We start from the raw sequence: 14,298 nt of genomic DNA on the forward strand, positions 1-14,298 counted from the left end.
AATGTCTGTCCAGCTTTCCTTTCAAATCAGATATATTTAATGCAAAATAGAGCTCCCAGTCTTCTAGTCAAGTGGCATAAGACACCTACCATGTCATCCAGCTGTAAAAAGGGACAGTGATCAAAGTATATATGCTGAATGGATTTTTCTATTAAAACATGCATGAACATTCTGCTGTGTTGTAGCAAACCTTATTTTCCTCAAAATCGGTAACTTTCTTACCGATTGGCTACCAGGCTATGCCTTCGTATTAATCTTTTTCCCCTCCATCATTTTTACTCATACTGCTCAGAGAATGGCTTCCTGGACAGTAGAGAAGCCCTCCAAATACAAATAGATGTTTCTCTACTGTGCTCCTCTCTTTGGCTCTTGACCTTGAGTGTCTGGTTGTCTACTAATAAGCTCTGAAATGAAATGTCTCAGAATGTTGTGCTTCGTTAGTGCCTGAGCAAAGTGCCTCCAGGCCATTTCCTCAGGCACCAACTGCCATGCTTCCATTCTTCTTGGCATTGCTGTGTTTCCCAGACTGCCTAGCAAACCTGAGGAGCAGTGCTTGAAGTGAGGCAGGTGGTGACCCACTTCTTAAAGAAAAGCTGCAACTCCCCATGCTTGGGAATTATACAAACTTTCTCACTTCCTCCTGCCCCATACGGTAGTAGCACACTGTTGACTTGGCTTGGGCTCTCTCATTTCTCTCAGAAGAAAGCTGGTGATTAATGCCAGGGCAGGGGACAGCTTTCATCAGAGATTTTTAGTTATATCCAGATATTTTACTTGAAGGTTTGTTTATGGACTCGTGATGTTCCTAGGAGAATAACACAGTCATGCTATTGTCCATTGTATTGAGAGGCTCCACTGGCCCACAGTATGAATAACAGTGTTGCTCTTCCCAGTCAGTCCCAGAGAAAAAGGAGTTTCATTGAACTATACCAACAAGACTGTTGTGCAAGAATCCTTTTATCAAATATTGATAATACTCCTTCAAAATCCAACTGATATTCCATTTGTAACCATTTAGATTCTACATGGTAACTTTGTTTTATTTGAATCATGTCCTTCTAGAAAAGTTCTTTCAGCTGCAACTCTTGATTTTTAGTCAGATTTTTCAATTCTTGTAAAAGCTATCAGGATTCTTCAATTCCTGTTAGTATAGACCTCCAGATAACCAGATATTGGCTTATCACATTCAGCTGCTTTGTGAGTGAAGTAATGTCAAATCTCCTATATTGGTTTTTTTTTTTCCTTTCTCATTGTTACACATTGTGTTAACAATAGAAGTATTTAACTGAGGAGAGGTGGTTTTACTTTTTTAATTACGGCCTTAATTCAAGGTAGCTTAAGGAACATGGTTAATTTCAGCAAAGTCTTGTCATTTTAGAAGATACTATGACTTGACATTGCACCCCAACATTGAAAAAATTGTCTTTTTCCTTAAATCAAGCGAAAGTTAACTTTAGGAAAGCTGTTAGGAAAGAAAGAATATTCTTTAAAATATATATATATAAAATACACATTGGTATATATTGGTATGTGAAAGGGATTCTGTTCAATTTACCTGCAAAGATAATTGAACATGTTTAGACTTCAAATCCTTAGATTGTCATTGTGAAAAATAAATTTAGGATGAATTTAGATTGGAGAAGTATGCTTAATACCCTTGTCTTATTACCTATTAGCAAGTGAAGATTGTTAATTTTAAAGTAGTAGTATGAGCAGGGGGTAGTGTGAATTCTAGTTGTGTGTATCTAAAATAATAAAGACCCAAGCTATAAAGATAGCTTTTAAGTCTGGATCTTTTCACCAAGTGAGACTCAATCTTTTTTAGTATATCAGAGTTGTGAAGTCTTATATCTCATTGTCTATTCCTTTGTTTTTCATCCCTTGACCCTCCCCCAACTGACTTCAATAAAGGTAAGTTACTATAATATCTGTCATGGATTGGCTCCACAATACTAACAAGATATTTTCTAATAGTTCTGTGGAAAATAGTTTAACCCCTCATGAAAAAGAAACATATAACATTACAACAGAAGAGGCAATTAGGACAAATTTATAGATCATACAGGTCATGAAACAAAAGACTATTCTGGTAGGAGTTTAAATGTGTTTCCCAAAATAATATAAAGAAAAGGAGAGTTAAGTTTTTTTTTAAAGATGGTTTGATTGAAGGCAATCCTTTTTTTTTAATAATAAGTTTATTTTTTATTGGTGTTCAATTTGCCAACATACAGAATGACACCCAGTGCTCATCCCGTCAAGTGCCCCCCTCAGTGCCTGTCACCCATTCACCCCCACTCCCCGCCCTCCTCCCCTTCCACCATTCCAAAAGTAGGCAAATACCTTCTAGTGGCCACAACCATCCTCTGATGAAGACCTTCTAGGAACATAAGTGGTAAGAAAGATTGGCTTTGGGCAGCCCTGATGGGGCAGCGCTTTAGCGCCGCCTGCAGCCCAGGCTGTGATCCTGGAGACCAGGGATCGAGTCCCACGTCGGGCTCCTTGCATGGAGCCTGCTTCTCCCTCTGCCTGTGTCTCTGCCTCTCTCTCTCTCTCTCTCTCTCTCTCTGTCTCTCATGAATAAATAAATAAAATCTTAAAAAAAAAGATTGGCTTTGCAAGGGTATTTGTCACAAGATCTGAGAATGACCTTGTTTCCCTTCAAATTATTCCAATGCTATCCATTTAGACATTTTTTGTAAAAAAAAAAAAAAAAAAATTCTGCCCTTTGATATTTTGTGAGGCTTGAGAGATTTTTTAAATTCCATTTAATTAACATATAGTGTATTATTAGTTTCAGAGGTAATTTAGTTATTCATCAGTTGCTTATAATATGCAGTGCTCATAAATAACTTCAGGTGCCCTCCTTACTACCCATCACCCAGTTGCCTTTTGATATTTTGAAAATGACTTACCTTTCCTACGTGGCCGTGTGTTTTCACTGTACCCTATCACCGGAGCAGATGGAGGTGTGAGCTGGCATGGCCAACTTCTTTCTCTAGAACCATGGGGATAACTGGTTTGGAGTTGAGTACATTTGCTTTTGGTCCAGAAAGGAGCCAGAGGGATATATCCTAGGCTTTCTGAATGTGGGCCACTCCATTCCCAAAAAGACATCATAGCACATGCATAATTTGTGATGAGCCCAACCTTATGTTCTATCCAGACAGCTGCAGTCTGTCTGTCCTTTATGCACTGTGATGTCCCTTCTTTGGAGCATGTAGGGACTCATTCAGTGGACCAATAAGACAAGGAGCTGAGGATTTCCCTTTGGCTGGCTCAGCTAAAAAAGCTAGAGGGACTCCTTAGTCTCCTTAGGAGAGGACTCTTGTCCTTTATGCTTCTACCTTAAGCATCACTGGCTCCCTCTTAGATTGGGAGTAGGGAGGGGGCAGGAAATAAAACCATTATCATTATTATCCTATTTCCTTTTATTTGACAAATGTTACCATTTTAAAGGGAACATCGTTGTTGACCATGGCATCTCATTTGTTTATTTATAAGACTTCTTTGACTTTTAATGCAAAATCTCTCTATTTTAGCTGGTTCCTCTCATTCAAAAAAAGCAACTGGGTCCAAATCATCAGCTTCACCATCTACTTCCTCCACCTCATCTCGTCCCAGAGCTTCGAAGGAGACACTCTCTAGCAAAACAGGGACAGTAGGAATCACAAAGGGCAAGAAAAAAACCGGCAAGCAGCCAACCTCTCGATCGTCCTCAGATGCAACCACCTCTGGCACGTCTGACCTGAAAGGAGAGTCTTCTGAGACAAGGGTGGAAAGTCTCAAATCTGAGCAGACTGTCTCTGGGACCGATAAGCAGACCACAGGCAAATATAAGTCTGCAGTCCCTCCACCTCCTGTGGCCCCACCCCCTCGTCCCCCCTCCCCTCCTCTGCCTCATGAGGAGCAGAGCACTGTTGCCTCAGACTCTCCTGTTGTCCTGGTCAGCAATGGAGCTGACTTGCCTGTCCCTGCCTTAGACCCCAGTCAGCTTCTCTGGACCGAAGAGCCAACCAACAGAACCACTGTCCTCTCAGGCACTGGCTTAAGTGTGAGCCGAGAAAATGCAAAATGGTGAGTTGGGGCATAAACCCTATATTCCATCCATATCACCTATGAAGCTGAATACCAAAGATCACTAAACCACTCTATTGGAAATGAAGGAACCTACTCGGTTTTCTTTTGCAATTTCATCTAGTGACTGTAAGGTAAACACACATATCATCCACCCTTTGGTTTTTCATAGCCCTGCCCCAGGAATGTCATAGGCTACTAGGGAAGATGACATCAATCTTTCAGACAGGTACCACTTCAGATCTGTGGCTTTCAAGTAGATGTAGAGGCTGCTTCATTACTGTTCAGCAGTCCCTTTTCTTTCCCCGGACACTTCCCTTTCCTTTCTTTACAGTGGTTATTTTAAGTCTTTACTACTTAAAGTAAGTAAGTAAGTGAGATTATTCACTTAAAGTGAGTAATCTGTGTCCAGATTGCTCACCCATTCCTGCCTACCTTCATTACAACAAGCCATTTAACCTTCTCTATCTCGAAGAAAATAAAGACCATTAGGAAAGAACTCTCTCAGATTCCATCTCTTTTTCCTCTAGCCTCAGAGGGGCCTCCTTTCCTGCTTCCTCAATTCCCATCCCAACCTCTCTGGTGCATTTCAGCACTCATCCAGACAGAATCAGTTGTTGCATCTACTCTACTCTGGTAACCCTTTTTTCCTACCCATGGGACAGAGCTAAGCAACATATCTGCTTGCCCCTATGTCCCCAGCAACAGTACAGAATCTGGTATGCCACAGACATGACATCATCCAGTTGCCCAAGTCAGCAACCTGGGATTCATCCCAAGGGTTCTCATTCTTCTTCATCTCCTGCATTTAATCCCTTACAAAGTCCTATATATAAAGGCAAAAAAAAAAAAAAAATCCCGCGTTAGCCTTCCTGTCACACGGGTATGAAGAAGGGAGGGCTGTCAGAGTATAGTAGACATCATAACCAATTCTCTCTAGGGAAGTCTTAGAGCTCTTAAATCCAACCTCTCCTCTCCTGTTTCTAAGAATAAAATCAAAATTCACTCTTGTGATCTTTTAATATTTTCTCTTTCAAAGAAAACTTTGTCATGCTAGACTTAAGAAAATTAGTACCTTAATTAAGCTGATTTGGATTGAGAGACTATCATTGTTAATTATTCAACTGCTGATAATAGTCACCTTCATTTATTGGATAGTTATTTAATGTCAGGAAACTGTCAGTTATCATGAATTCATATTAGTCTTTCCTGAAATATCTGTGTTTAATAGATGAGAAAACTGGCACTGAGAGAGGTAATATAGTCTGCCCTAGATTCCCCACTTAATAAGTTGCAAAGTCAGGATTCATACTCAGAGCTGCATGTCAAATTCCATGCTCTTAGAAATTGTATACATTTCCAAAGCAGTTACTTCTACTTCTGCAATTTCTTTTGTATTTGTTTCTTGTTTTTATCCTTTTGAGCACCATGGTTTGAAAGAAAGATAAACAAGTGTTAAATTACAAATTATCTTGTTTGACACATTAATAAACAATATGGGAGAAGACATTGAAAGGAATGGCTATAATGTCCTTAACTCTTCCAGCACATAGCAGAGGTCTTCATTTAATTATAATGTGTGTTTTCCAGCATTGCAATGAACTCCAGCCCTTAGAACTCAAAACTCAATCTTTTAGCATATATTTCCTGCTTGCCATCTATGTGCTAAGCAGTGTACTCAGCACCAAGAATGCAAAAGTCAGAAAGACATTATATTTAAAATTGGTTTTTACCAAAATAATGTCCAACATGTTCAGGAAGTACAAATGTTTAAGACAGGTCTGAATAGAATGAATATATGGGTTTATTAGTCAGTATATTAAAGAACAAGGTAGAACAAGGTGATTCTTTAGATAGTCTTAGGCAGTGAGAGACCCCATTTCCCAAGGTGACTTGACTGTCCAGTCCACTTCCTCAGACATTTATTGAAAGCACTGCATCATGCTAAGCACTGTTCTGCACAAGGAGGGGGGTTTAATGTCAGTCTTCAGCCCAAGTATGCAGAGGACGTCAGACAGAAGAGCTGCTGGTCACTATATCCACTGGAACTATGATCAGAGAGCAAGTTTAGGACATCATTAGACATCAAGGTATTTATATAGAGATTTTCCTGTCATTCTGGATAACTATAATCCTTTCCTAGAAGAGGACATTGAGATATTCTTCCTGTCTGTTCTTCAAAGTTAAAAATTTAAATTATAGTTCATTCTGCAGGAGTGGTTTGTTTGCTCTTGAGTTAATGAGCCTGGAATAAATAGTCTCTCAATTTTTTTCCCCCAAATCCTTCTTTTTTTTTTTTCTTTCTTCTGTTTTTAAATAGATATTTTAGTTAGAATTTCTAGCTCTTAGTCACTTGCTTTACTTAGAACTTTCCCTCAGTTATGTTTAGTGAACGAATGTGTGAAAATCCTGTCATCTCATGAGGAGGCTTCTGTTTGGAATACAAATATCAAAACTTTAAAGAAGATAAGTAGCTATGTAAAAATATCTTCCTCTATTCACATATTGCAGGGTAGTAACCATGCAGTAGATTTCTATTTATTGTCAGCTTCATTAGTATCATCTAGGTCTGGGACAATTTAAGGCAGACACTAAGCAGCCTATCTGGAGCCTGTATCCAAGAGGGACTTGACTGTGTTTAGTCCATTTCCATGAAACTTAGTGAGTTCACTGTTTTGTTCAATGTGTCCAAGATACTTAGGGGGAAAATTAGAGGCAAGTCATGAGTTGATTAACACAAATTGGGAGTATAATAACTTAATATTTAGTTAATTATAACCTACATAATACAATATGACTATAACTTACAATATCAAGTATAAAATAAAATATAACATTTAATAGGCAGATTAAGAGTCGTAAGTCTGGATTTTAGACTGGACTTGATACTTTGTTTTGAGCAATGCACTCATGGCCTTCTCAGGTTTCATGAACTATAGCTTATCTGTCCCCTTATTCTGTAGAACAGATGTAAGTTGTAAATGTATGCAGAACTCATTATGAAATATAAATGATGACATTAAAATAATGATAGATGTCATAATAAATTAGCGAGCAATGATAGAAACGAATACTAGGGCTTAGCCCTGAAGTATCTTTTGTTCTGCTCTTCAGAATGTGTTATTAATTGACACGTCTACTAAATGTGCTGTGGTCACCCACAATGGCAGGCTATTCAAACAAGGATGGCCTCCAGTGGCAATCAAATAGAAATCCAGACTGTGGAACAGTTTTCTCGTATTTAAAATGAGATTTCACACTGTGGAAACAGTATGATGGTTCCTCAAAAAAAATGTAACCTAGAATTACCATGTGATCCAGCAATTATACTTCTGTGTATATAGCCAAAAATATTAAGAGTAGGTACTTGAATAGATAATGTGTAAACCAATGCCCTTAGCAGCATTATCGTAACAACCAAAAAGTAGAAGCATCTGGTGGGTCACTGGTTAAGCATCTGCCTTCGGCCTGGGTCATGATCCTGGGGTCCTGGGATCAAGTCCCACATCAGGCTCCCTGCAGGGAACCTGCTTCTCCCTCTGCCTATGTCTGTGCCTCTCTCTGTGTGTCTCTCATGAATAAAGAAATAAAATCTTAAAAAAAAAAAAAAGGTAGAAGCACCCCATATGTTCATTGACTGATGAATTGATAAACAAAACGTGGCATATCTATGCAATGGAATATTATTAAGTCTTAAAAGAAATTCTGACATATGCTAAAGCATGGATGAACCTGAAAGACATGCTAAGTAAGTCAGGCACAAAAGGACAGCTGTTGCATAATTTCACTTATAAAAAGCACCTAGGGGATCCCTGGGTGGCTCAGCGGTTTGGCCCCTGCCTTTGGCCCAGGGTGCGATCCTAGAGTCCCGGGATCGAGTCCCGCATCGGGCTCCCGGCATGGAGCCTGCTTCTCCCTCTGCCTGTGTCTCTGTCTCTGTCTCTGTCTCTCTCTCTGTGTCTATCGTAAATAAATAAATAAATAAATCTTTAAAAAAAAGAGGCACCTGAAATATCAAAATTCATAGAGACAGAAAGTAAAATGGTGGTTTCCAGGGACTAGGGTTTAAGACTAGGGGTCCCATTATTACTTAATGGGACGGTTTCAGTTTGGGAAGATGAGAAGGTTCTGGAGGTGGATGGTGGTATTGCCTGTACAATAGTGTAAATGTCCTAGCTACCACTCGACTGTGTACTTTAAAATGGTTAAGAAGGCAAGTTTTATGTGTGCATACTTTACTCAATAAAAATAAATAAAATATGCTGTGCATAGTTTCCCCTTTGAAAACAAGAATTTTGGCTGTTGGATTTTTCTAATAAGTGAAAAATAGAGAATATTTTAGAGTCCTTAGGCTAATAACCACAAAGCACAATTTTCAACACCTCAGATTCTGACAAAGTTTACCTGTTTTTATTACTCAAAGAACTGTTGTTGTTGTTTTTTTTTTTTTTAAGTTAATGAAAACAGCAAGCACATGTTTTGCACAAAACGGTCTTTCAGAAGCGTGACATCCAAATTTGGATTCTTCTATTTATATCAGAAGGCAATTTGGGGATTTTCTGAATCTTAAAATGAAGCTCACATTGTTTTTGATATGATATGTTTTCAATGTAAAGCATTTTTTTCTTATTCTAGTCTGTGAAAACTGGCAGGCTTTATATATTTATAGTGACTTTAAACCAGAGACTCTACGCAAACTAATTAGTAGAAAATTATTGCATCTGTACACATCACCTTTCTTGTATAGAGTGCATTTAACTTCCACCTTTTCCATTTTACATTACTAATATATTCCTGTGAGAGGCAGTTTTACAAATGGAGAAACTGAAACCCAGAGAGGATACATGATTTTTCGACTTGATACACTGGCTGTGATGAAAATAGGATTAAATCATGTATCAGTTAAAGAGGTATGTTTTTCTGTCACCAGCCTTCTAAGTGTTGGGCTGCAAATCAACATAAATTCCACTTGTCAAAGAGCTTTGAGGACTGGAATGGCGGACAAGTGAATGGTGGTGGAGGTTCAGTGTACTAAGTGCTCCAATGTGGTTGTCTGCAGGTCATCTTAGGAAATGGCAGAAGGCCAATGAAAGATTCCTGAAAAAACTACGGCTTTAGCTGAGGCTTGAAAGATAAGTAGGAGTTACAGGTACAGAAAAAGTATAGACAAAGTCAAATATCCAGGAACTTCTAGTCCACTGTTCTTTCCACTAAGGTCCCATGGCTATAGAAAAATCAATTTACAAAATATAGTTTTACCATATTCATGTACTAAATATATCAGATATCATCTAGTCATTCCTTTCTATTTTATTTTTATTTTTTAAGATCTTATTTATTTATTCATGAGAGACAGAGAGAGAGAGAGAGAGAGAGAGAGAGGGAGAGAGAAGCAGGCTCCACGCAGGGAGCCTGATGTGGGACTCCATCCTGGGACTCCAGGATCATGCCCTGGGCCAAAGGCAGGCACTAAACCACTGAGCCACCCAGGGATCCCTCCTTTCTATTTTATAGGTGAAGAATCTAAAACCTTGAGAATAAAGTCATACAGTACTACTGTCATACAGTACTACTTTTCCATTTCACTGTCCTTAGCTGCCTATGTCTGCTTTCTCCTTTCACCAACTTGAAAGATGCTCATGGAACTAGAGCTCCTTCTCGTCATGTTTGCTGTCTCTCTGAACTTCACACCACCCCTGTGTTATTGTGCCTTTAACAGTCTGACAACCAAAGATGAGCCGGGGAAGGTAGCATCTCAGCTCCTGCCTCCTCAGCTTATGGGAGAATCTTCAGGATCCTTCAGTGCCCTGGAGGACGAAGGCCAAAGGGAGTACCAGGCCAATGACTCAGACTCTGATGGGCCTGTCCTGTACACTGATGATGACGATGATGAAGAGGATGAGGATGAGGATGGCAGTGGAGAAAGTAAGACTTTTTTTCAAGAGGTGGGGAGGAAAATGGATGATGGACAGAAGAAGGTGCATTTTGTAAATTACGGAAGCCATCGGCAATCAGACATCTGATGTTTTCTTTCTCATGTTCTTTTCTTAGATCAGAAATGTGCGTGTCCTAAGGTTTAGGTTTTGATGACAGGCCTTTCCAGAAGATGGTTCTACAGGGCCCAGGGGGTCAGGCCTTTGTCTCTGAGGAAGATACGCACATTTGTATTTGTACAAGGAATCAAAGCTTTCTAATGACAGAGGTGTTTTCAGAATGGTCAGAGATGGCCTTTCCACCTTAAAATCTTTCTTGAATAAAGAGCATAAACACGGATTCATTGGGTTACTTATTAAAGGTGTTTGAAACTTATGCTCACTTTTATACTAGGCTTTAAAGCGAAGAGAGATAAGAATGAAGAGTGACAAATATCTTTGAAGAATCATAAACAATCATTCTTCTGCAATAGGTGAAATAGGATACCTTTTTGGAAGGAATGATATAGTACAGTGGATTATGCCAACTATTTATATATAACTTAGGGAACCGGAAAGTTTTGTATTGTTTGTTGTTTTTTTTTTTTTTTAACTTCTAAGATCATGACTTAGGAGGAATTCACTATGGAATTGAATTTATTCATTGTGAAAAGTTATTAATGATGAAACATCAATTTGTCAAATTCCTTTAGTTTGTACTGAACAACAACAAGGAAATTGTTATCATCTACCTGGTATTAACTATCCTCTGTTGAGGATTCTTGGTAATTAAGGGATACTTGGGTAATTAAGTATTAAAACATTGCTAACATAGATAAATTTTTTCCAGCGTGATTTCTGAGTAGAGGAAAGGCGAAGACATGAATTAACTGAATGGTATAAATAAATAAAGGAGCTACATTTTTAAGACTTTCACAATCAGTAGTTTCCATGATCTGCCGTCTCAGCAAAATAAACTTCAAATATCACTTTTCAAATGATGAGGTGATATTTGCAAGTTCTTTCATGGCACCCAAACATTTTTCAGAACATTTTTAAAAATAGTTCTTCAGTTTTTCAAAATGAACTACATCCAACTCAAAACTTTTTTTATTCTCCCCTGAGGTTAATTAAAATTCCACTCTTGCATGTGAATAAAGAATTTTGTCTGGACTTTGTTTAAAGCCCATGCCACATATAACCCGAGTGCTGCTTTCTTAAAGCCTCTTTCTCTGCATTTCTGCCTTTTCCAATCCTCAGGTGCTTTGGCAAGTAAAATACGACGAAGGGATACTCTTGCTATCAAACTTGGCAACAGACCATCAAAGAAGGAACTAGAGGACAAAAACATACTGCAGCGCACATCTGAAGAGGAAAGGCAGGAAATCCGACAGCAAATTGGAACCAAGCTCGTCAGGTAATGGCTGAAATTTTACTACACACGGACCAAATTATAATTGTCTCCCACCTGTGGTTTCCTACCCAGCTGAGATATCTCATTGTGAATTACTTGGGTAAAGGCACAACTGGCCTATGTAGTTTTCTAAATTTGGTCCTGGATGATGAACCACTCAAAGAACTTGCCCTTTGGTCCAGCCAGTCAATGGTTTGGGGGTCACCAAAGCCTTAGCCAAGTGTCAAAAAACTTTTTCTATTAAGGACCGGTTAGGAAATATGTCAGGTTTTGCTGGCCAGGAGGTCTCTGTCGCAGCTACTCAACTGTGGTGGTATAGTGTGAAAGCAGCCATGAACAATACATAGACAAACGGATGTGGTTGTGTTCCAATAAAACTTTATTCACCAAAATAGGCAGAAGGCCAGATTTGGCCTATAGGCCATAGTTTGCCCAGCTCCTGGCCTAATCCATGGACTCACTGGCATTCCTGTGATTACCATGAGGTCCTGTCCTGTGGGCCTTGAGACTATGGAAATACTAGTTAGCTTCAATGGCTAGCTCCATCCAAGTCAGGAACTACAGCCCCTTCATTACAACTTCCCCCTTTTAACTTCAGATAAATGTTTTTTTGATTTCACATTCTGCCTCCAGCCATTGTAGGGTTTCTACTTTGGCCACCAGTGACTTTGGAAGTCCATTCAACTGGCAGTTGTGATTGAAGTGAGTGCCAATGTTTGATGAACAACTTAAGCATATTTAATAGTATTTGCTATTCTATTGACTTCTCTCACTCTGTGTAAACAACAGAGTGCATCAGTTGGGAGAAAGGAGCAGTCTGGGATCCCAGGGCAGGATTTGGAGGTAGAAGAAATACCTCTCCTGTCTTGGAAGTGGAAGACTTCTGTGACTGTGTCAGACCTGCAGGGTTGGCATACAGGTGTTCAGAGGCTCTTATCTATTTGACAGATGGAGCCAAGCAGTGGCTTGTGGCAGGTAAATGAGATGCTACACTGAAGTCACCCAGTGCCTAGATCATAGCAAGCAGTTAATACAACTATATATTTTTATTATTAATTTAAATAATTATATATCACTTGTATATGTAAAAATGTAAAACATTTTTAAAAATTAAACCCAATATTGGTACCTTTGTTCAATAATTCTAAAGAAAAAAAGGAATCATAAAGCAATTTTTGCTTTACATGGTGATTCCATTTGAGAGATGATACAAAAAGGAAACAATCCAAAAGGGAAGCAAAACCCCTACACTTTACAAAGATGTTTATTTCAAGGCTATTTTTAGCAGTGACAAAACAAACCAAATGCTTGAAAACGGGACTGCTGATGGACATTGGGACAAGTTGACACCATGAACTAAGCATAGAGCAGTGGTTTTCTGGATGCTTCATCAAGGATTTCTTGGATTTCTGGATTTCAGTTCCTCACATCCTTTCTGCCACAGCGGTAACATTTAGAATTGATAGTATCTTCTATTATCTTCATATATATTAGTTTACTTTGCACCAACTCATCCTACATCCAAAAGCAATTTTACAACAAATTGATTTACAACAAATTAGCAATATAAACCAGACCAAGATCAAAGTTATATAGGGTTGTTAGGTCGTTCAGCTTTTGTGTACAGTTAGCCACTAATCATAAATGAGCCTGGTTTTTCTTGAAGGCAAATGGAAAGGGCCCATATATCTCAAGATAACTTTATGTGTATTATAAATTCATTTGAGGTCACAAAAGCAGTATTTCACTTGAGGCTCTGTGCAGTGTATACATTGAGCATCTTTTGAGTTAATATCAACTCTTAAGTAGAAAACTTTTTTAGATTTTAATGTTCTGTGTATTAATTAGAGGATAGACTAAGCTATTCTAACAAAGACCAAAAAGTGCAGTGGTCAACAGGAGACACTTTCACATGTTTATTTCCCTTTCACATAATGGTCCAGAGGTAGTGGGCTGTCCAGGGTAGGTGGGGAGCACTGCCCATGCAGTCAGCCAGGCACCCAGATTCTGTCCTATTGCTCCATGGATCTTCTCATCTGCATGATCCAAGCTGACTCACATGACCATGTTTAAGTTCTAGCCTGTGGAAGAGGGAAAGAGAAAAGGGAATAGACACCCAGTCATTTTAAGGGTAAAGGTAAAAGTTATAAATACCACTCTGTTCACATCCCATTATAAGAACTCAGTCACATGGCCACAATTTGCTGCTAGGGAGGCAGAAGTCTGTGGTTGGGGGGTAGAGGATGCCACAACTCTATCTCAGGAAGTTCTATATCTAAAAGGAAGAAGGAGGAATGGATAATGGGGAATAGGTAGCAGTCTCAGCCACAATCTTTAGTCTCCAAACAGAAAAGATGGTAATCTATTTTGTAGGTTTAAAATGGATTTGTGTTTCTCAAAGTGGGAGAAAAAAATAAAGGTTTGTGTCTTTAGTATTTTATTTTGCATCTCCCACCAAGGAGGCCTTGTTTGTAACCTGCAGTATATCCTTTTTGTCATTGTAGGAGACTTAGCCAGAGACCCACAACTGAAGAATTAGAGCAAAGAAATATCCTAAAACGTGAGTATCTTATATTTTACAGTCATTCCTCATGTAACCATTAACAAGCTCCCTTTAGAACAATCCATTTATCAGTAGGGCAATCCATTTATCTGTAGGAGACCTTAATATACTTATTACTCACAAATGATTGAAATGGCCCAGTTAGATCACTTTTTTATATAATTTAAAAAACAATTTCTTGAAATTCGTATTTTGTTTTATGGCTTTGAGCGTGATATCCCCCAGACCAGAGTCATGATTGTGACAGTTGTTTTTAAGAGAGATGAAATATATTCTTGTATACTTTTACCCAAATATTAAATTGAAGAAAATGCTCTAGTCTGCTTGCAAATAAA

General features: G+C 38.7%; 1 protein-coding gene across 3 annotated transcripts in view; it reads left to right on the forward strand.

Annotated features, from left to right (window-relative positions):
• PHACTR2 (phosphatase and actin regulator 2) overlaps window positions 1-14,298 on the forward strand; it is a 189,245-nt gene that overhangs the window by 135,774 nt on the left and 39,173 nt on the right. For all 3 annotated transcript variants that reach the window (XM_038526225.1, XM_038526224.1, XM_038526226.1), the window contains 4 exons: window positions 3,540-4,074; window positions 9,794-9,999; window positions 11,247-11,403; window positions 13,905-13,960. In XM_038526225.1, coding sequence (XP_038382153.1) covers window positions 3,540-4,074; window positions 9,794-9,999; window positions 11,247-11,403; window positions 13,905-13,960 — 954 coding nt within the window. The remainder of the gene's footprint in view (window positions 1-3,539; window positions 4,075-9,793; window positions 10,000-11,246; window positions 11,404-13,904; window positions 13,961-14,298) is intronic.

The sequence above is a fragment of the Canis lupus genome, chromosome 1 (genome assembly GCF_011100685.1).
Source record: "Canis lupus familiaris isolate Mischka breed German Shepherd chromosome 1, alternate assembly UU_Cfam_GSD_1.0, whole genome shotgun sequence".
Taxonomy (NCBI): domain Eukaryota; kingdom Metazoa; phylum Chordata; class Mammalia; order Carnivora; family Canidae; genus Canis; species Canis lupus.